The sequence below is a fragment of the Xylaria bambusicola genome (assembly GCF_022495145.1).
Source record: "Xylaria bambusicola strain CBS 139988 unplaced genomic scaffold F5B22scaffold_31, whole genome shotgun sequence".
NCBI classification, from domain to species: domain Eukaryota; kingdom Fungi; phylum Ascomycota; class Sordariomycetes; order Xylariales; family Xylariaceae; genus Xylaria; species Xylaria bambusicola.
Window position 1 is genome coordinate 19,938 of NW_025953584.1, and position 18,168 is coordinate 38,105.

An 18,168-nucleotide genomic window follows, 5' to 3' on the forward strand; every position below is an offset into this window, starting at 1 on the left:
AGATTAGGCTTGGGGTCGGATGATGGTGGGGAAGCTGAAGCAGCTTGCAATCAGAAATAAGGTAGACGTTTCTTAGGCTATACCCAGATTTTGGCAACTGTAGGGGAATATCTCAATATGCAATGCTTTATATACAGAAATCTTAAGCTCTAAGAGCAATAACCTTAAAAGGCTAAAAGTATCTTGGGGTTAGTTGCTTGAACCCGTTTATTTTTCGCTTATACAGGTTTCAAACATTATTTCTATACATGCACTAAGAATATTATAAAATGAACTGCTTCCCTATCTAGCCCTTAATATTAACTCCGGCATGTATAATAAAGGCTTTTTGCGAAATAATCTAAGATAGGCTTTCTGGTTACCAGCAAAAAAGAGCTGTAGATATCATGACAGATAGGGAAGAATTAAAGGAAGGAAAAGCTGCTGAGACAATAAGAGAGTGAAAGACGTCGTAGAGAGCCAAGAAGCAAGGAGATGTGTAGCTGCAAATGGGAGCGTTTTTGTTAGACAGGGCGAGTTGAAGACAACCCTTTTGCTATAGGCTAGGTAAACGGCCAAGATGAAGAGTCAGGCCATCGTTATAACATGTCTTGGAAATTTGACGTCTGCTACTCTTGAGCCTTGTAACGTCCAGTGATGAAGCCCACTCTTGCCCCCATCCGTCACCCTAACACCCCTAAGCGTTCTCAGGAGCACAGGAAAGAGAGTGCTGAATTGATAGGCTGTAGAGAGCCTGGTAGCACCACGGTTCGGGTTGCAGGAAGCGATATTAAGAAGCTAAGTCGTACGAGTACGGTATCAGGTGAATTAGGCAACAGGCAGATTATGGCCAGGTGTACTTCACTAAAGCACGAGAAAAGAGTGTTACTTCGGCTGATGCTAGAAGATACATGTTGCAATATACACCTATGTTTTGTTTCAGAACTACACGAGACGTCCGTCGTCTGCGTTGCTTGGATAACCCAAGTTGAAACCCGTTGGCGGACGACTTCCTTCCCCCTTTTCTTAGTTAAACCATGCCTTTAGGGATAGTAAGGCTCCCCCTGAAGACAATCAACCCCCTCATCAACACACCTCTGAACCGCAGCCTCAGGCTTCTCGTCGCCATCAAGCATGTCCAGCCAAGTGGTCTTGACATTGGGGTTCTCCAGCAGCAAGGCAGTGAGGTGTGCAACCGAAGCCCGACTCGAGGTGCCGTTTAATACAGGGATCCTACCGAGCGCGACCTTACCGACACGCCCATCCGTCAAGAGTGAAGGTCGCATGCAGATAGCTGCGAAGTCAGAGCGCTTCTTGCTCTCCTCGTAGAGTACTTGGTCCGCGGCAACCTTGGCCTGGCAGTAGCGCTCTAAGTTCTTCAATGTGGTGTTCTTCTCTTTCTCCCACATCTCATCGGTCCACCAGGGGGCTTTCTCTAGGCGCGAGGCGATGAAGGATATCATGACGAATTTCTTGACGTAAGGTAAGGCGACCGATGCCCGGATGAAGCGACACGCAGCATCTCGGTCAACAGCCCAGGTCTGCAGGCAATGTCAGGCTGGGCTTCCAACTGATAGACGCAGTACTAGAGCCATCTACGACCGTAAGCGATGGCGCTGTTGGAATCAAACTTACTCGCTCAGGGGGCCCTTTGCCACCCGCACCAGCGCTCCAAACAACATAGTCAGGCTTGACAGCGTCGATTCTCTCCTTGGCGACCTCATCCGTCGCTACATCTTCTAGGCTCCGCACAAGGACATTCAATTTGCCTCCTTGATTCTCACCCAGTTTCTGGAGGTCGGCTACATGGTCGGAAGTGCGAATCATGCTCGTCACAGTCCATGATCTGTTGAGGAGCATCGGCGTCAGTAGCCGTGCAATCTTGCCGTTGCCACCTATCAATAGAACGTGAGGTGCCGCCATAATGGATTGCTTTATTACACACAAATTTTCAAGTTCGACGGTTTTTATGAGACCGGCTGACTTTGTGTAAAAACACAGAACATATGGGCATGGCAAGCGCTGGTAGCATAGCTCAGAGCTTCGGAATGCAACACACATGGTATCATCGCAATTACGTCATATTGTTTTGATTTTGGCCGGGAACATGCAGCATCACGTGCCAACAGATATTTCGAGCCCAACACCTCTTCCACCCTTCTTCGCTGACTTTACCTATCCGTCTAGCCCTTTGCTGCTACTTACCGTGTTCGGTCAGTTTGAATAGGTCTTCGAACATAGTCTGGATTGCACCCGTTATCGTGTATCTAGTATGTCCATGGTTAGGCCGCACTCTGGAAAGACGACGGAAATATGGGGATGAAGTGCCTCGGAAGAGAGACTGTAGCATCATTCAGTTACGGAGGTTGGGGACCAAAATATCCATCACCGTTAGTATTGGCTTATAGTGCCATGCCAAGCCTGGTGGAAATCTGCGACCACAACCTACGTACACACATCACAGATACATCATAGCAAAGGATAAACCTACTCAGGGCCAGTCTCAGCCCAGCATGTGTTCTAATATAGAATTATGATTATATTTACGAAGTAGATAGGCTGAGATTATACAGCGAAGCCACCTGAGTTCAGTTGTCTCGGTTCTCCAGCAGCCTCGAAGGTGCCATTGGGTAGTATACGCAATCCCTGCGCTGTGCTCTGGCCGGGTGCAACCCACGTCACATTGTGCCCCAAGCTTGCCATGAACGCGACTGTAGAGTTGTCGTACGCATACTCAAACGAGACCTGGTTAGGGCTCAGTTGATCATGTAATCTAGGCTGAGCAAGAGCTTGCGGGGATGTCATGTTCTGATCTATGACATGATGAATATTCTGGATGGTAGCAGTAATGATGCGGCTACCTCCTGCGGAGCCAATGACGAAGTACGGCTTTCCATCGGGGGTTTCGGCAATGATAGGTGAGATTGAGGACAGAGGTCGCTTTCCGGGGCGAATGAAGTTGGCGGGAGAAGGGATGTAGCCAAAAGCGTTGCTCGATCCAGGGATGGAGAAGTCGTTCATCTCATCATTCATGATTACGCCGGTTTCCGGAACCATCAGTTGCGATCCAAACAGGAGATTAATGGTGGTCGTAACGCTGATGGCCAGGCCGCTTTTATCAGCGGCTACGATATGACTGGTTCCTGGCGTCGGCAAACTTTCAAAGCCATTAGGGTCGTAGGCAGAGACGTTCAGCGTGCGGAAGTCGGAGATCTTGGATCGGATCTGAGCAGCAGTGTCGCTGCTCAGTATCGCTTCCTGAAAGTCATCGAGACCTTCAACAAATAGGGGATCGCCAAGCTCGGAGCGTTGACCATATGCAAAGCGCATGGCTTCATCCAAGCGGTGGGTGGTGAGGTTGATCGCAGCAGGATCTCCAAAGTCCTCATAGCCGTTCACAATGTTCAATGTGCTCAAGGCCACAACACCGCCCGAAGGAGCACTGGTACCTGTCAGCTTGTAGCCACGGTAGTTGATCACGGAGGGCTTCCTGATCGCTATAGTGTAATTTTTCAGGTCCTCCAAAGTCATCGTTCCGTTTGCCTTGGTCAGTGCAGAAATGGTGGCCTTTGCGATGGCGCCGGTGTAGAAGGCGTCGGGGCCTTCATGGGCAATAACTTCCAGAGTATCGGCATATCGCTTGCGCGTTATAGTCTCACCGAGCTTCACGCGGTAGCCGTTCGGTGCGAAATCGATTGCCCAAGTTGGGTCCTCGGTCAAGAAATTACCATTCGGTGTGACGCTATCCATGTAACGGACCAGATCCTCTGTCACCTTGAAGCCATAGCGGGCGACCTTCACAGCCGGCAATACAAGCTGTTTCCATGGCAGAGAACCGTACTTCTTATGGAGGTGTTCCAAACCCCTCAATTCGCCAGGAACACCACTATAGTCGCGTCAGTCCAAGAATCACGGTTAGGGAGGCACTAAAGATTGATCTATGTCATGGTCTTCCTACCTCGCTAGCCCGCCATACAAGCTGGCGGTCGTATTATTCTTATACATGTCCTCGAATGCCGCAGCGGGCGCCGTCTCACGGAAATCAATGAACTCATATTGACCATCGCTACTCCGAACCAGCATGAAGCCACCCCCGCCAATGCCGCTGTGGTACATGCCAATCACACCAATGCAGAGCTGAGTAGCCACAAGAGCATCGGCGGCATTTCCACCCTTTTTGAGGGTATTGATGCCGATTTCAGAGCAAACCGAGCTCTCTGATGCAACAGCACCCAACTTCGGATCCTTGCTGGGGCATGGTTTGGCGAATGCTGATTGAGCAAGCAACCCCAGTTGCACAGCTGCTGTAGCCAATCGTGCAAGAGACGGCATGGCGGTGTTTAGTTGAGGCAATTAACAAAACAATGCTCAGGCTGCAGCAGCACTGATGGCTTGAGTCTTGAACCGTGAACCACCACAGCAGGGACTGCAGAAGGTAAGACAGAATGACAAAAAATAATTTTACCAAATTTCAGAGCCTCACTGCATCTTATGTATCCTGGCATACGCTGTATGATGCCGGGGTTCTAGCCCAGGTACAGTACCACGTTGGTAAGCGGGCTCAACGGGGTGTGATGGTGACATGGAGCTAGCAGGGTACGTCGTCGACAATCTTCCCATTTTGTCTCATCGTCATCAATTGATGCTCACTGTCTGCTTTCTGCACACAACGACGTTGGCTTATCAGCACCTTGCGCACACAGGTCAGCTAGGATAGCCTTCGAGCCGTCAAGTCTAGAGCAGCTATAGTGCCCTCGGAACGTGGTATTGCATCATCGCAGGAGTCCAATTGCAATGAGCTATCTTGTAGCGGCATCGTCGGCCTTCCTTTTCCAGCAATCTGCTGAGGGACAGATAATCTTAGGACAGTTCCTTTCACACTGTGATGAATACAGCTGAATTTAACATGTTGGATGATCCCTGGCGCACGCGACATTGTCCCCAGCTCTGCCCCAAATATCATGATCGACCAATCTTCCATGCTTGCTTATCTACGCTACCGAGGGCCACCTACTTAGTGGAAGCTCCAGCGAGCTCCACCTCAATGCTCAAACATGGAACATGATACCTATTACCGGTTCATACCCAAACTGTTGAAATTATACTACGAAGTATCAATAGGCCCAGCAAGGCCCAGTTCCTCCTTATCTCGATGATGCTGAGAGTCATGATACAAAGCTGTCTCAATCATGGCTCAAGTCTCACTTGACAACAAGTGTAACCAAGTAGAGGAGGGAAGTAAGACTCGCAATAACTCGATGGCTATGAACCTGCTCAGGTAGGTAGAATGCCCTCTCAGGTCGTGTTTACCTACAAATCGAAATCGATGCGAATCAAACACATTACTCAAATATCTCACCTCACGGATCCCGTCCTACCACTTCTGCGCGTCCTCCTCGCTCTTGTCGGGAAATAAAGCTCTCTAGATATGGTTCGTAACCTCGTTCGTGCTCTTCACAAGCTTGCTCGTAGAGCCACACGCGAAGATTCTTAGCTCCGCACTCGAATAAATCCCTAATCTCCTCCCTTCCCTCCCACATGCGCTCGTGCGTATACTTGTACCCCGCCTTCTCACCGCGTAATCCGCGCCGCGAGGACGCAGGCCGCACCTCGAGCGCCTTCCGCTCCCTCAGCTCTTCCACGTAAATTCATCGCTCTCGTAGTCGCGGCAGTCAAAAGGACAGAAGCACAGGCCCAAGGATATCCTTATCTCTCGCAGCTCAGCACGCGCGCTGCTGGATGAAGGCCGCTTAGCCCCGTGCCCGCTGCGACCATGATGATGGGAGTAAGTAGACACGTCGAGGCGACGCCGTGAAATTGACGGCCGCTGTTGCTACACGCAGGCGGAGCACATCGAGGTATGCGGCAAAGGAGAGCGTGGCACCGGGATGATCATCCGGAAGACCAAGGACCGCCACCCGCTTCTCGATGGCTGTCTTCGTGAATGCATCTTCGGAGGATACGAGGGATTGTAGTTTGCGCATGTCGCTTTCGTTGGCTATCTGGACGATTATTCCCATATCTTTGAAGCTGGTGTCGCCAACTCCACGCGTGTGCCGAGGAATCTCAATTACGGTCCTCCTGTCAAGAACTCTTTATTCGTGCCCTTGATGGTTACCCAACTGTCTATATTTAGCTTGAACTACAAGGCCGCGCGGTGAATTAGCTTCGGCGGGTTTGTTGGGAGAACAACTAATCTTCGGGAGACAATTAGTCGAGTACGGGGTGGATTGGTCCTTCAAGACATGCCTTCAAGGCGGCAAAGATAATGGACTGCGATTCGCTATCAAAGGAATCAAGCCACTTGTCCCGCCAGTTCCCCCAGGTTCCCGATGGCATCTTCTTTCGCATCTACGAACTAGGTAGGCCAAGATTTTTATCTTGGCCCCGGGCTTGACCATCGTCCCATCCACCACCTTCGGTATGCGATGGGATGCGTTCATCCATTTTGCTGTTGCCTGGGCCGAACACGGCGTACTGCACGTCTTTTGAGACTGTCGGGTTTACCATGTCTAGCCATGCAACAAACTTACTTGCGTTTTCTGCGGGTTTGCCCTCGCATGAGGGGTTGACAATCACCACAGGGCTTTCTGTTGAAATATTTTCTGTTCCCCCATCCATGGTCTTCGCGGGCTTAAAGCCCCTTTTCCGAATGACTTCCTAGCGTTTAAGGATAGTCTCCCACCCGCCGTCCAGCAACCTTTCAGGGTGGAAGATATCTGCGTCGACCCCCTTTACTCTCCGGTTGTGGTGTAGTCCGTATGTATTACATACGAAAGTCTCCTTAGCAGTGAGGCAGCATTTCTGCCTAATTATCGTGTCCTCTATAAGCGAAATATTGAGTTGCCGGCCGAGCTTGGAAACCTGAGTGTCTAGCGGGTGCAGGCCTCGATTCACTTGAATCTAGTGAAGTTTCAACACCCCGTCACCACGAACTCGATCTACTTCTTGCTTGGTCTTATGATGGGTCTCTGGGTTCTTGAGTAGTAGGTAAAACAGGAAAGCGAGTGTAACGCCTGTCGTCTCGTGTCCAGCAGTCAACTCGTAACACCAGATCAGTATCTGCATCCCTAAAAGAGGTATTAGTAGCCTACTAAACGTGACTACATTGAAGCGAATGTTAGTGACCCCCCAACTAGGGAAAAGCTCTCAGGCTGACATTCAACATCGTATTAAATAAGTCTCTCGCGTCTAGCTTCGGGTTCCGCCTGCGCTCGGCAACAAGGTTTTCACAGAGCCTCCACATCGAGTGAATGTTCTTGTCCAGCTCTTCTGCCCATCTGTAACGCAGGATATTCTCGACTGAAGGCCGATTAGCCCTCTTCCTGGCTTCGATCAACGAGGCAACCGTTTCTAGTGAAGAGATGTATCTCATCTTTGATAGAAGCTATGGAAGCGGTAACCGAAGCCACACATTCCGATCATGTCAAAGGCCAACATGTGTTTACCTATTAGCGTTCACGTGCAAATTCTGATGACAGGCTTTCAAGAATCAAGGGTCAGTGGCTAGTCCTTTTGAACCTATCCCTGCTTGTGCGGATGTGTCTCAATGCGACTGTATCGAGGCTCATCCACATTACATGGAAATGTTCGTGGAGGTAGGAAAGATCCCTATAGGAGTACGACACCAACGTAATACTAGGTCGGCGTGGGTTACTTCAACCTCTACTGCTCATAGGGCTCTATCAAGATGAGTTACTGTTGCTAGCTTCATGATATTGGGTACTTAAGGAACGCGTATGAATTGCTGATATAACCAATATTTTCAACACCAATTCGCAATGTAGTGGCAACACAAATCAGGTAAGCTTCACGAGATCATAAGCAGCTCACTGCTGGTCGATCGACCACCTGCTTGTGATGTGAGAGAATGTGACTTCAAAGGCTCGTGACATCCACTACACTCACACCGTTTGTCGAAATGGGCGATAGTATTGGTGTGATGGTGAGATGGGACGCGCGTCTGTGACGAGGCGATGGCGTCCATCGCACTGCCACCTCAGCACAACTCCAACCAACCTGCGACAGGGACTCTTCGAATATTGGTGAAGACAAATCCGCATAAAACCCGGTTCGTTATTTGACCACCTACTATTCATCATCTTCCATAGCCTTGTGTATTGTAGGCTCTGAGTTGATTACTTTATAGATGCTCGATGCCGATGCTTATCTACCTAACTTACTAAGTATGTCCCCATAGTTGTTGTGTCTGCAGTGCTTAACCCAAATAAGCCATTATCTAGTATCATGTAGAGCAATCAACCTAGTATAAACGTGATCAAAGTGAATGGGGCTAATATCATGAAACAATTCACGCATTATACTGCTCAGCCTACGAGGATTAATCGTAAAAGTGATACACTTAATGAATATGTGTGGCAATACTTGCTATGTCTCAGGGTCTTTCCCCTCCCCCCCAACGGAGACATCATCTTCCGACAAAGAGATTCGCTGAATGCATTTTCGCTTTTCAGCCGTAACTCCACTGTGAAATGCGGCTGCGTAAAAGCTGAGAGTGATTGAGACGGCATTGGTTGAAGCAGTAGGTATGGCACATGCACTGAATAAGGACGGCTCCGTTACTAAGTACGACGTGGCACAAGATTCAATCGATACTAGGTAGGAGATGTGAGATGCCAGTATCGATGCCGAGTTTTGCTTTGCCATAGTCTGAATGGTCGCCAACAAGTGCTTCAGCTGCCAAGATTCTAGGCAAATGCTTGTCCAATGCTTGATACTTACCCACATAACATGATGGGTCCGACACATGGTAACACATCGATCCTTCGACTCCTCAGTACATGGTACGAAGTATGTGCAAAAAGATTGAGGTAACCCAATGATGCAGTACAATGCAAGCCGATGCTCGTAGCTCTCGACCCCCTCTGGCTGTCTGTTTATACTCAACTGGGTTGCCTGAACTGGGTTGCAATATGAAGTCACGAGCGAACGAGTCATTATCAAATGTGTGATCCGAAGTGATCCGAAATGATGGTGTACAGAGCCATGCTAGTTCATACCTACGAAGTAAGTATATCCAAGATTCACTTTGAAGACGGACTTCTTTCGGCGATATCTCGACCGGTGACTTTACTACCCACTGATCCCATCAGAATACCGGTATCCCATTCCGCTGTGGCGCTTTTCCATACCTACGTACGTCAGCAAGTACTTTATCTAACCTCTACTATGTACTTCGGTAGCTTACGGAGCTGAGCGTTAAGGACGGTCTGGACAGTCCTTAGGTAGTTACTAGGTAAGTAAGTAGGTAGGTAGATATTCGCCATCCACTAGCTGCGCCTCTACGACCCCATTGCCACTCGCGCGGGAAATGCAGCCACTTCTGGCAGTTAATTCTGACCCCAATGCCCAATGCTGACAATTGAGACGTGAAACATGACTGACACCTTAAGTATTCCTGAGCCCTCTAGGTCTATTTCTAGATGATATGTTGCCCATGACAACAGCTCCCCCCCCTCTGGTCCATCTGGCAGAAAAAGCTTAAATCAAACATACCAGTACTAGGTATCTCCCAGCCGTAGGGTAGTGGCTTGAAATGCCAATGCGGAGATTGCGGACAGGCCTGGAGGCTAAAAAGAACCGAACCGTGGGTGCAGTTGAGCCGGTACCCGAGACAGAGGGTACATAACATGTGCTATGTTTTTTTTTTTTTTTTTTCTGTCGCTACATAGTAAGTACAGCAGGATAGCTAGCGTAGGATTTTTGCGCAGCATGACGTTGTTAAGCGCCAGGTACGTAGTAGACATGGTAGGTACTTACATGTATGTACTTACTACGTACATGCATAGGAGAGCCAGAGCTCAGCCCCCGGGTTTCACAGTAGGTATACTTTAGGTAGTCAGTGTCAGCCGTCAGAGGTTATACATAGATCCAACCCGGGAGACCGACGTAATTCCCCTTCCTTCCTCTTTTCCCACTCCTTTAAGCCCGTCTGTTCTGTTCATTCATCCTGCACTCGATTCTCGCTAGTCCGTTGGGTTCGCTCAGGTTTCTCCTGACTATTTCCCTTGTCTGTTCTGTTCTCTGTTGTTCTTTGTCTTGTCTCATCTTGTTTTGGCTTGCGCTTCACAGTTGCGACGATCATTTGCTCCACCACCCGCACTTCGTCTTCTTGGCTTCTATTCTTGGCTTGCACGCTTGGCTTCTGACCTTGGATCGGATATTGGCGTCATCATACCTATTCCTGGTTGTTATAATACATACCTAGCCACTGCCATTATCACTCGCCGTCTCCCCGCCCTATCCGCCCTCGTTTGCGGTGCCTAATTTTTACAATTCCTCCCCATTGACCTCTAGCTTCAATTGCAGCTTCGCTCCATCAAATATAGCGTTCAGACCTATAGTGTTCAGACCGTCACTATGAAGAACATCGCGAACTTGGCGACGAGCTCGCTGCTCGCCTCCGTCGCTTCTGCCCAGGTCGTCCAATGGGATATACAACGGAGAGAAAACCCGAAGCCCAGGCTTAGCAAACGTGCAGATAACTCGGTAGAAGAGATTATTACAAACGAGAGGATGCGTGGCGGCTATTTCGCATCTTGCACAGTGGGAACTCCTGCTCAGGAGTTGACCCTTCAGTTGGATACTGGATCTAGTGATATTTGGGTGCCTGCGAGCGAGGCTAGCATATGCGAAGATTCATCTCAGGGAGGTGGTTGCACTTTCGGTTCTTGTGAGTCTGATCATCGTTACAACCGGTACCGCTCTTAACTGACGTTTCTCCACCTGCCCAGACGACTACGAGAAGTCCAGCACTCTCGACGTACTCAACAATGATTTCCAGATTGCTTATGTAGACGGCAGCGGTTCGCGAGGCGATTATATTAGCGAGACCTTCGGGATCGGTAACATCAAACTACAGAATGTGACCATGGGTCTAGGTCTGGACACAGACATTGCTTACGGTCTTGTTGGTGTTGGCTATGCCCTTAATGAGGCGTCTGTCTCACAAACACGGCAAATTTACGACAATCTACCTGTTGTGATGCGCAACGAAGGTCACATCAAGTCCACTGCTTATAGTCTTTGGTTGAACGACTTAGATGCCAGCAAAGGCAATATTCTATTTGGTGGCATCGACACCGAAAAATACACTGGAAACCTTATCCGTGTCAATATCGACCAGGACCAGAGAGTCCAGAATTACACTTCGTTTCAGGTTAGATTAACGTCGTTAGAAGCTCATTCCTCGTCTGGTGAAGATGCCCTTTCGTCGAGCAACTTCCCTATTCCCGTCGTACTCGATTCCGGCACTACATTCAGCTACCTTCCGCAAGATATCGTGGAGCAGATTTGGACGGAAGTTGGAGCGGAATATACTATTGTCTCTAACGACGGCTCGGGAGTGCCTCTCCTTCCTTGTGATTTCGGCAATAGCGGCAATTATTTCTCGTTTGGCTTCGGTGGAAATGGTGGTCCCGTCATCAAGGTTGGAATGGATGAGCTGGTTATCCCCGTCCAAGGCAAATTCACCAGTGGTCAATACGCAGGAAAAGATGCCTGCCAATTCGGCATCCAGAACATGAGCAGCGACCCCTTCTTGCTTGGGGATACGTTCCTTCGATCGGCATATGTGGTGTATGACCTCGAAAACAACGAGATTGCTATGGCGCCTACAGACTTCAATTCCACAAAATCGAATATCGTCGCGTTCCCAAGCCAGGGTGCTGAGATCCCGTCATCCACACCAGCGCCAAGCCAGGGTGCCACCAATTCAGGGCCGAACAATGACCCAGATTACAGTGCTGGAAGGGGATTTCAGAGTGGTGGTGGCGGCAGTGGCAGCAGTGGTGGCAGTAGCGGAGACGACGATAGCGCAGCATCACTTCCTCCTGCTCTTGACCTCACTCAGTTCATTGTCATGGGTGCCAGCATGGGCTTGATGCTGTTTGGCGGTGGCATGTTTCTCTTGTTTTAGATGCATCGCACAAGTAACTGCATTTTCTTGGGCATAAGGCGTACATACGGATGGGTTGAGAATGACAGGGTTAGGGGCCAGTCGGGGACGTTGGATTTAACCCGAATGACTGGAAAAATTGAAGCTTATATTGGAGATCTTTTATAGATACCTGCATTGGAAAATGAACATAATCGAGCCAGCTTCAGTCGACATAATTGCCATAGTAAATTACAATATTCTAGGTATTTCAGACAGACGCATGGTTGTTACTACTAATAAACGGCGGATATGCACTGATCATCAAAGCAAGACTACGTATGATTGACTACATGAACTGAATGCGACGCATGGTCTGATACGGAATTAATAGCTACAAAAATGATCGCACTTTCAAGTGAATATCATCAACATTGGAAGAAGAGTGTGGAATTGCCAGCGGGATGCGCTAAATGGTGCATTTTTGCGGGTAGGTGGGGAGCGCTATACACGCTGTCTGATTCGCTGAATTGGCTACGCGAACCCGCTAAAAAATTCTGGGGACTCGATATCGAATTCTTGAGTCTTTATATTATCTGGGTAAACGCAGGTCTGCCCCCGGGTCTTGTATTTCTTCCCTTCGGTTGTTGTGTTATTGAAATAATTCTTTACGATGAGGGCGCAACGGGCCATTGCTGTCCTCAATGACAGCCGTATTTTAACGACAAAAGGTGGTATATCGAAGCTCAACACTGTCTCGAGAGCCTTCACCGCCCGACCCCCCACGCAGTTCATTGTCGCCCCATTGCGCGTTGAAGGAAAGAGATATTTTAGTCTTACAAGGCCTAGATATGCAGCTGCTAATGCTGCGGCCGGTGCCGCCGCGTAAGGTGACGCCCTTATCTTCCACCTAGATGGTGATTCATCTTCGAGTTGTGGTTTACTAACAAGATGTCGTACTTGATAGTATCAAGAGAGCCGCTGAACAAGCTGCAAACCTCACACCCGAATCCGTCCTCGAGAAAATGAGCCCCGAAGAAAAGCATCGACTATCGAGAGTACGAAATATTGGTATTGCGGTATGTGTAAACCCGTCCTTTTGCCCTAGACGCCAACGTGAGCCGAAGAGCGCAATGTACTGACTGGATCGGCCCCATAGGCACACATCGACAGCGGCAAAACTACTGTTACTGAACGAGTTCTCTTCTATACCGGTCGTATCAAGGCGATACACGAAGTTCGAGGTCGTGATGGCGCCGGTGCTAAGATGGACTCCATGGACCTCGAACGAGAGAAGGGCATTACGATTCAGTCTGCTGCTACCTTCTGCGATTGGAAGAAGATTGTGGACGAGAAGGAGGAAACATACCATATTAACTTGATTGATACCCCCGGCCACATTGACTTCACAATTGAGGTCGAGCGTGCTTTGCGAGTGCTAGACGGTGCAGTCATGATTCTCTGCGCAGTGAGCGGTGTTCAGTCCCAAACTGTCACTGTTGATAGACAGATGAAGCGCTACAACATCCCGAGAATAAGTTTCGTGAATAAGATGGATCGCATGGGTGCCAACCCATGGAAAGCAGTGGAACAGATCAACTCCAAGTTAAAGATTCCTGCCGCCGCTATCCAAGTACCTATCGGTGCTGAGGATCAGTTCAAAGGTGTAATTGACCTTATCCACATGAGAGCTATTTACAACGAAGGACCCAAAGGCACCATTATAAGGGTAGAAGACAAGGTTCCCGACGACCTGAAGGAATTGGCCGAAGAGAAACGCCAAATATTGATCGAGAAGCTAGCGGATGTTGACGATGAGATCGCTGAGATTTTCTTGGAAGAACAGACGCCCACTCCCGAGCAGATAATGAACGCCATTCGCCGGGCAACGATTGCCCTGAAATTCACTCCTGTGATGATGGGATCCGCTTTGGCTGATAAGTCCATCCAGCCCATGCTTGACGCCGTTTGCGACTATCTTCCCAACCCCAGTGACGTTAAGAACATAGCCCTTGACAGGAGCAAAGGAGAAGCAGAAACCTCGCTTGTGCCCTACAACTCGCTCCCCTTTGTCGGTTTAGCGTTCAAGCTGGAAGAAAACAACTATGGTCAGCTCACCTATATCCGAGTGTACCAAGGTACATTGAAGAAGGGCACATACCTATTCAACTCGAGAAACGACAAGAAGGTGCGAATTCCTCGAATCGTGCGTATGCACTCCAATGAAATGGAAGATGTGAACGAAGTCGGAGCGGGAGAGATTTGCGCCGTGTTCGGTGTTGACTGCGCCTCCGGTGATACCTTCACGGATGGAAACTTGCCCTATACTATGTCTTCCATGTTCGTGCCCGACGCGGTTATGTCGCTGTCCATCAAGCCTAAGCGCAGTACGGATGCCGACAACTTCAGTAAGGCGATGAACCGATTCCAGCGCGAGGATCCTACCTTCAGGTTAATGGTCGATGAAGAGAGTGAAGAGACAATTATATCTGGTATGGGTGAATTGCACCTTGAGATCTACGTTGAGCGTCTCCGCCGAGAGTATAAGGTAGAATGCATCACTGGCCAGCCCCGCGTCGCATACCGTGAAACTATTGGTCAACGGGCAAACTTCGACTATCTCCTACGAAGACAGACCGGTGGACCGGGTGACTACGCTCGTGTTGTCGGCTGGATTGAGCCCAACTCTGAGCCCGAAAAGAACTCCTTCGAGAACCAGGTTGTTGGTGGTGTCATCCCTGATAAGTTTATCTCGGCTTGCGGCAAGGGTTTCGAGATCTCGTGTGAGAAGGGCCCATTGCTCGGCCACAAGGTCATCGGTACTAAGATGGTCGTCAACGACGGTGCAACTCACGTCACGGATTCGTCCGATTTCGCCTTCAGTCTAGCGGCGCAGATGGCCTTCAAGAAGGTGTTCCACGAGGCTGGCGGCCAGGTCCTCGAACCCCTGATGAAGACGACTATCATGGCACCCAACGAGTTCCAGGGCAACATCCTGATGCTGATGAACAAGCGCAACGCCACAATCATCGACACCGAGATTGGCAGTGAGGACTTTACACTTTTGTGCGATGTCAGCTTGAACTCCATGTTCGGCTTCGCGACACAATTGCGCGCCGCGTCGCAGGGCAAGGGCGAATTCAGTATGGAATTCAGCCATTACGCGCCTGCGGCACCTCATTTACAGTAAGTTACTGTTTTTTCTTCCACGTCAACCTATCGCACCCTCTACAGAAACTACCTATACAGTATGCTAATACATTTCTAATAGGAAGGAACTGGTCGCCAAGTACCAGAAGGAGCTCGAGGCTGCCCGCAAGTAAATCACACGGGATTGAGGAGTAACTCACATCTTTAACGTGATAAACCCGATCAAGCTTGGAACTTCATCCCCTAGAAGGTCCACCAGCGTTCTTCTAACCCTTTAGTGATCGATCCCTAACTATTTCGGGAGATAAATCACGAATGCAAGGGACTCAAGACCCACGCAAGCGCGAATCAGCGCGGCCCTGAAAAAAGAGGCCATATGTAATTTTACCGTCATGAATGAGAGACTAAACGAAATGAACCGAGAGACCAAAGGAAAAAGGAAACAAGGTCTCCGTGTAACGTGTATGTATATAGATGGATGCTTTGACGACGAAGACTTATACGTACGGGATCTGAAACGGTGCTGCTGTGATATATCCTAGAACAGAGGAGTGCAGAGCGGGTTGGGTTGGGCTAGGTTAGGGGGTCGTATATACGTGTGTATAGACACTGCCGTCGGTACAGGATCATGAATATCAGTCAGACAATTACCACTCTCACTTCTGTATCGTTTGGTCCTTCCTGGCTTATTTTGGGTTTCTTGGTTCTTCGAACGTTGGTTGTAGTGAAAATACGGTTATGAGTGCTCATGGAGAGAAGGGTGCCATTGCTCTGGATGTAGTATACTGAGGGTATCTTTTCCAACGAGATCACTCCGTCTATTTTATCTACATGAAAGCTTTTAGGGCCCCTTTATCTCTCTCCTTTTATTTACGTTTAGGCCCTGCAGAATACTTTTTTCCCCAGATGTCGTCAGATGGAAAGTGCTCGCGATAACTCAAGTGATAGCGGTCAGGGTGAGTGAGTCCTGTTTGATGATTCTCATCTTCCTTATCAAGTTCTTTTTTTCTATTTATAACCTTTTGAGGATATCGTTCACAACTTCCTCGGTCGTGGCCTTGCCACCTAGATCGGGCGTCAACAGTTTCGCCTCCTCAAGATTGGCGTCAACGGCGGCGTAGATCTTGGCGGCGGCCTGCTCCTCGCCCAGGAACTCAAGCATGAGCGCGGTGCTGCGCAGTGTGGCGATCGGGTTCGCGATGCCCTTGCCCTCGATATCGGGGGCAGAGCCATGGCAGGGCTCACCAATGGCGAAACCCTCGCCGACGTTCGCGCTGGGAACGAGACCTAGAGAGCCGACGAGCGCTGCCGCACCATCGGAGAGAATGTCACCGTATAAGTTGGGCGCAACGATGACGTCGTAGTCCCTGGGCTGGCGGAAGAGCTTGTAGACCATGCTGTCGACAATCTGTTCCTCGACAGCGACGCCGCCCTGTACGAACTGCGCAGCCGCGAGAGCCTCCTTGGCGCAGGTGCGGAAGAGACCGTCGGTTTGTGATAGCACGTTGGACTTGTGCGTGATGGTGACTAGCGGCGACTTGTGGATGCTCGCGGAGCCGGAATCGCGCAGCTTTTGGCGGCGCAGGGCGATCTCTCCGGCTATGGTGGCGATGCGCGAGGACGCGCGCGCAGAAATGCGCTTAATAGCCTCGGCGTATACGCCGCCCTTGGCCGGGTCCTCGAGTGTCCGCTCCTCCTTGACGTAGAGATCCTCGGTGTTCTCGCGCACGATGACCAGGTCGATGGGGTTGGCGGCTGAGGCAATGGTCTTCACGGGACGCACGTTGGCGTACAGATCGAGCTTCTTGCGGAGAGCAACCTGTTGTCCCGGATAAATATCATGGTCAGAAGGCTAGGCTGTTGGGTAGTGTAAAGCGGCGACAACGTACGATTGGTGATGAGTATCCCTTGACGGCCTTAGTAGGCGAAGACACAGCGCCGAAGAGCGCACCATCACACTCATCCTTCAGCACCTTGACGGTGCGATCGGGCAGCGCGGCGCCAGTGTTCTGAAACGTCTCGAAGCCGGCCTCAAGGTCGGTGAACTCGAATTTGAGGCCGAAGGACGAAGGAAGGGCCTCGAGCACACGCCGACCTGCGGGGATCACTTCACGCCCGATACCATCGCCAGGAATAAGACCTTTGCTCGACGAGTTAGCTCTTGGCGATCTTCATCTTGGTAGTGCACCGGGATAGGCCAATTAGTCCAAAGTTCCATACTGACCGATTCTGAGGACGCGGGACGCCATGTTGCAAAGAAAAAAGTCGATTGACTATGAGCGAAATTCTCAGCCACCCGCGGACAAGAGCATTCCAGGTGAGAAGAAATGGGCGTTATTTTTCCCCAGCACGCAATGATGGCCAGCTGAAAAAGAATTGGATGCCGCTAGCGGTTACGGAGCGTTTTCCCGTCGAGCTTTGCTGCTGCTGCTGCTGCTGCGCTTACCCGAGCTGTAGTGGGGTTCGTTCGGCAAAAGCTGGGGGGTGGGAGAGCTGAGAAGGGGTCTTCCGCAGATCGGAGCGAGAAACAGATGGCGTTTTTGGTCTTTGGTCTTTGGTAGCAGGAGAGACCAGGGTGATTGGCAGGTGATTGGATGAATTCGTCGGTGTAACGGTGTCGCATCTACTTAATTAATGCTAATTAATACCCCAGACGGTTCATCTCTATTCTCTATTAACTGCTGAAATTAGTTCATCAATACGTCTAGATCAATCCATGAATACTGCGTCCCAGGCAGACAGAAAAGAAAATTACGGGCTCGCTTTATTGCCCCAAGGCTTCAATAACCCCCTCGAGGCGTTGCGCTACGCCGTCGTACCCCGTGGGACGTGGGACGAGTGCTTGAATACCTGTGGTGTCGTGAGAGCAGCATTCCTGAATCAGGTCCAAGTGTTGTGCATGATGCACGGATGCAACCGAGCTGCATTCTGCAGGTTATACCGTATATCAGACGCAAGACACGAAGACGTCCTGGCCAGACATGAATGGGTCACAGATGATGATGATGATGATGATGCCCGATACCCTGAAATGGCTAGCACTGTGCACTCGTAATGCTCCTACCTACCTATATGATTGAAAGGCCATGACAGTGATAGTTAGATCTATCCTGGCCTCTCACTAAGTCGTGATTAGTCAAAGA

General features: G+C 49.8%; 7 protein-coding genes across 7 annotated transcripts; 2 read left to right on the top strand and 5 right to left on the bottom strand.

Moving 5' to 3' along the window:
- Positions 1-1,022: 1,022 nt before the first annotated feature.
- F5B22DRAFT_648039 (NAD dependent epimerase/dehydratase) lies at positions 1,023-1,902 on the bottom strand (the record flags this gene model as incomplete). Its single annotated transcript, XM_047978967.1, has 2 exons — positions 1,023-1,520; positions 1,615-1,902. 2 exons carry the CDS (start codon positions 1,900-1,902, stop codon positions 1,023-1,025), a joined length of 786 nt encoding a protein of 261 aa, XP_047829231.1.
- A 507-nt stretch (positions 1,903-2,409) lies between these two features.
- On the bottom strand, positions 2,410-4,893 carry F5B22DRAFT_612772 (gamma-glutamyltransferase 1). Its single transcript, XM_047975364.1, has 2 exons — positions 3,938-4,893; positions 2,410-3,865 (listed from the first exon to the last, which is right to left on the bottom strand). The coding sequence occupies exons 1-2, from the start codon at positions 4,309-4,311 to the stop codon at positions 2,545-2,547; spliced, it is 1,695 nt and encodes a 564-aa protein (XP_047829232.1). The 5' UTR covers positions 4,312-4,893; the 3' UTR covers positions 2,410-2,544.
- Positions 4,894-5,729: 836 nt separating this feature from the next.
- Positions 5,730-6,600, bottom strand: F5B22DRAFT_648041 (uncharacterized protein; the record flags this gene model as incomplete). Its single annotated transcript, XM_047978968.1, has 3 exons — positions 5,730-6,060; positions 6,126-6,171; positions 6,339-6,600. The coding sequence occupies 3 exons, from the start codon at positions 6,598-6,600 to the stop codon at positions 5,730-5,732; spliced, it is 639 nt and encodes a 212-aa protein (XP_047829233.1).
- A 141-nt stretch (positions 6,601-6,741) lies between these two features.
- F5B22DRAFT_280933 (uncharacterized protein) lies at positions 6,742-7,618 on the bottom strand. The gene is made up of 2 exons (XM_047970287.1): positions 7,148-7,618; positions 6,742-7,098 (listed from the first exon to the last, which is right to left on the bottom strand). The coding sequence occupies exons 1-2, from the start codon at positions 7,352-7,354 to the stop codon at positions 6,883-6,885; spliced, it is 423 nt and encodes a 140-aa protein (XP_047829234.1). The 5' UTR covers positions 7,355-7,618; the 3' UTR covers positions 6,742-6,882.
- A 2,561-nt stretch (positions 7,619-10,179) lies between these two features.
- On the top strand, positions 10,180-11,999 carry F5B22DRAFT_280946 (aspartic peptidase domain-containing protein). Its single transcript, XM_047970288.1, has 2 exons — positions 10,180-10,672; positions 10,734-11,999. The coding sequence occupies exons 1-2, from the start codon at positions 10,360-10,362 to the stop codon at positions 11,915-11,917; spliced, it is 1,497 nt and encodes a 498-aa protein (XP_047829235.1). The 5' UTR covers positions 10,180-10,359; the 3' UTR covers positions 11,918-11,999.
- Positions 12,000-12,458: 459 nt separating this feature from the next.
- On the top strand, positions 12,459-15,618 carry F5B22DRAFT_280965 (elongation factor G 1). The gene is made up of 4 exons (XM_047970289.1): positions 12,459-12,760; positions 12,843-12,954; positions 13,035-15,061; positions 15,147-15,618. Exons 1-4 carry the CDS (start codon positions 12,549-12,551, stop codon positions 15,196-15,198), a joined length of 2,403 nt encoding a protein of 800 aa, XP_047829236.1. The 5' UTR covers positions 12,459-12,548; the 3' UTR covers positions 15,199-15,618.
- Positions 15,552-17,370, bottom strand: F5B22DRAFT_280978 (Isocitrate/isopropylmalate dehydrogenase). Its single transcript, XM_047970290.1, has 3 exons — positions 17,250-17,370; positions 16,915-17,165; positions 15,552-16,844 (listed from the first exon to the last, which is right to left on the bottom strand). The coding sequence occupies exons 1-3, from the start codon at positions 17,272-17,274 to the stop codon at positions 16,038-16,040; spliced, it is 1,083 nt and encodes a 360-aa protein (XP_047829237.1). The 5' UTR covers positions 17,275-17,370; the 3' UTR covers positions 15,552-16,037.
- Between the last annotated feature and the right edge of the window lie 798 nt (positions 17,371-18,168).

Excerpts from the sequence above, each read along its gene's own strand:
- F5B22DRAFT_280946 (XM_047970288.1), top strand. The coding sequence starts at position 10,360 with ATGAAGAACATCGCGAACTTGGCGACGAGCTCGCTGCTCGCCTCCGTC. Across the intron at positions 10,673-10,733 it reads TGGTTGCACTTTCGGTTCTT|ACGACTACGAGAAGTCCAGC; the intron begins GTGAGTCTGATC and ends CCACCTGCCCAG.
- F5B22DRAFT_280965 (XM_047970289.1), top strand. The coding sequence starts at position 12,549 with ATGAGGGCGCAACGGGCCATTGCTGTCCTCAATGACAGCCGTATTTTA. Across the intron at positions 12,761-12,842 it reads GCTGCGGCCGGTGCCGCCGC|TATCAAGAGAGCCGCTGAAC; the intron begins GTAAGGTGACGC and ends CGTACTTGATAG. Across the intron at positions 15,062-15,146 it reads CCTGCGGCACCTCATTTACA|GAAGGAACTGGTCGCCAAGT; the intron begins GTAAGTTACTGT and ends CATTTCTAATAG.
- F5B22DRAFT_280933 (XM_047970287.1), bottom strand. The coding sequence starts at position 7,354 with ATGAGATACATCTCTTCACTAGAAACGGTTGCCTCGTTGATCGAAGCC. Across the intron at positions 7,099-7,147 it reads CGAGAGACTTATTTAATACG|ATTCGCTTCAATGTAGTCAC; the intron begins ATGTTGAATGTC and ends GGGGTCACTAAC.
- F5B22DRAFT_612772 (XM_047975364.1), bottom strand. The coding sequence starts at position 4,311 with ATGCCGTCTCTTGCACGATTGGCTACAGCAGCTGTGCAACTGGGGTTG. Across the intron at positions 3,866-3,937 it reads TTGTATGGCGGGCTAGCGAG|TGGTGTTCCTGGCGAATTGA; the intron begins GTAGGAAGACCA and ends ACGCGACTATAG.
- F5B22DRAFT_280978 (XM_047970290.1), bottom strand. The coding sequence starts at position 17,274 with ATGGCGTCCCGCGTCCTCAGAATCG. Across the intron at positions 17,166-17,249 it reads GTCCCGCGTCCTCAGAATCG|GTCTTATTCCTGGCGATGGT; the intron begins GTCAGTATGGAA and ends CGTCGAGCAAAG. Across the intron at positions 16,845-16,914 it reads AGGGATACTCATCACCAATC|GTTGCTCTCCGCAAGAAGCT; the intron begins GTACGTTGTCGC and ends CCGGGACAACAG.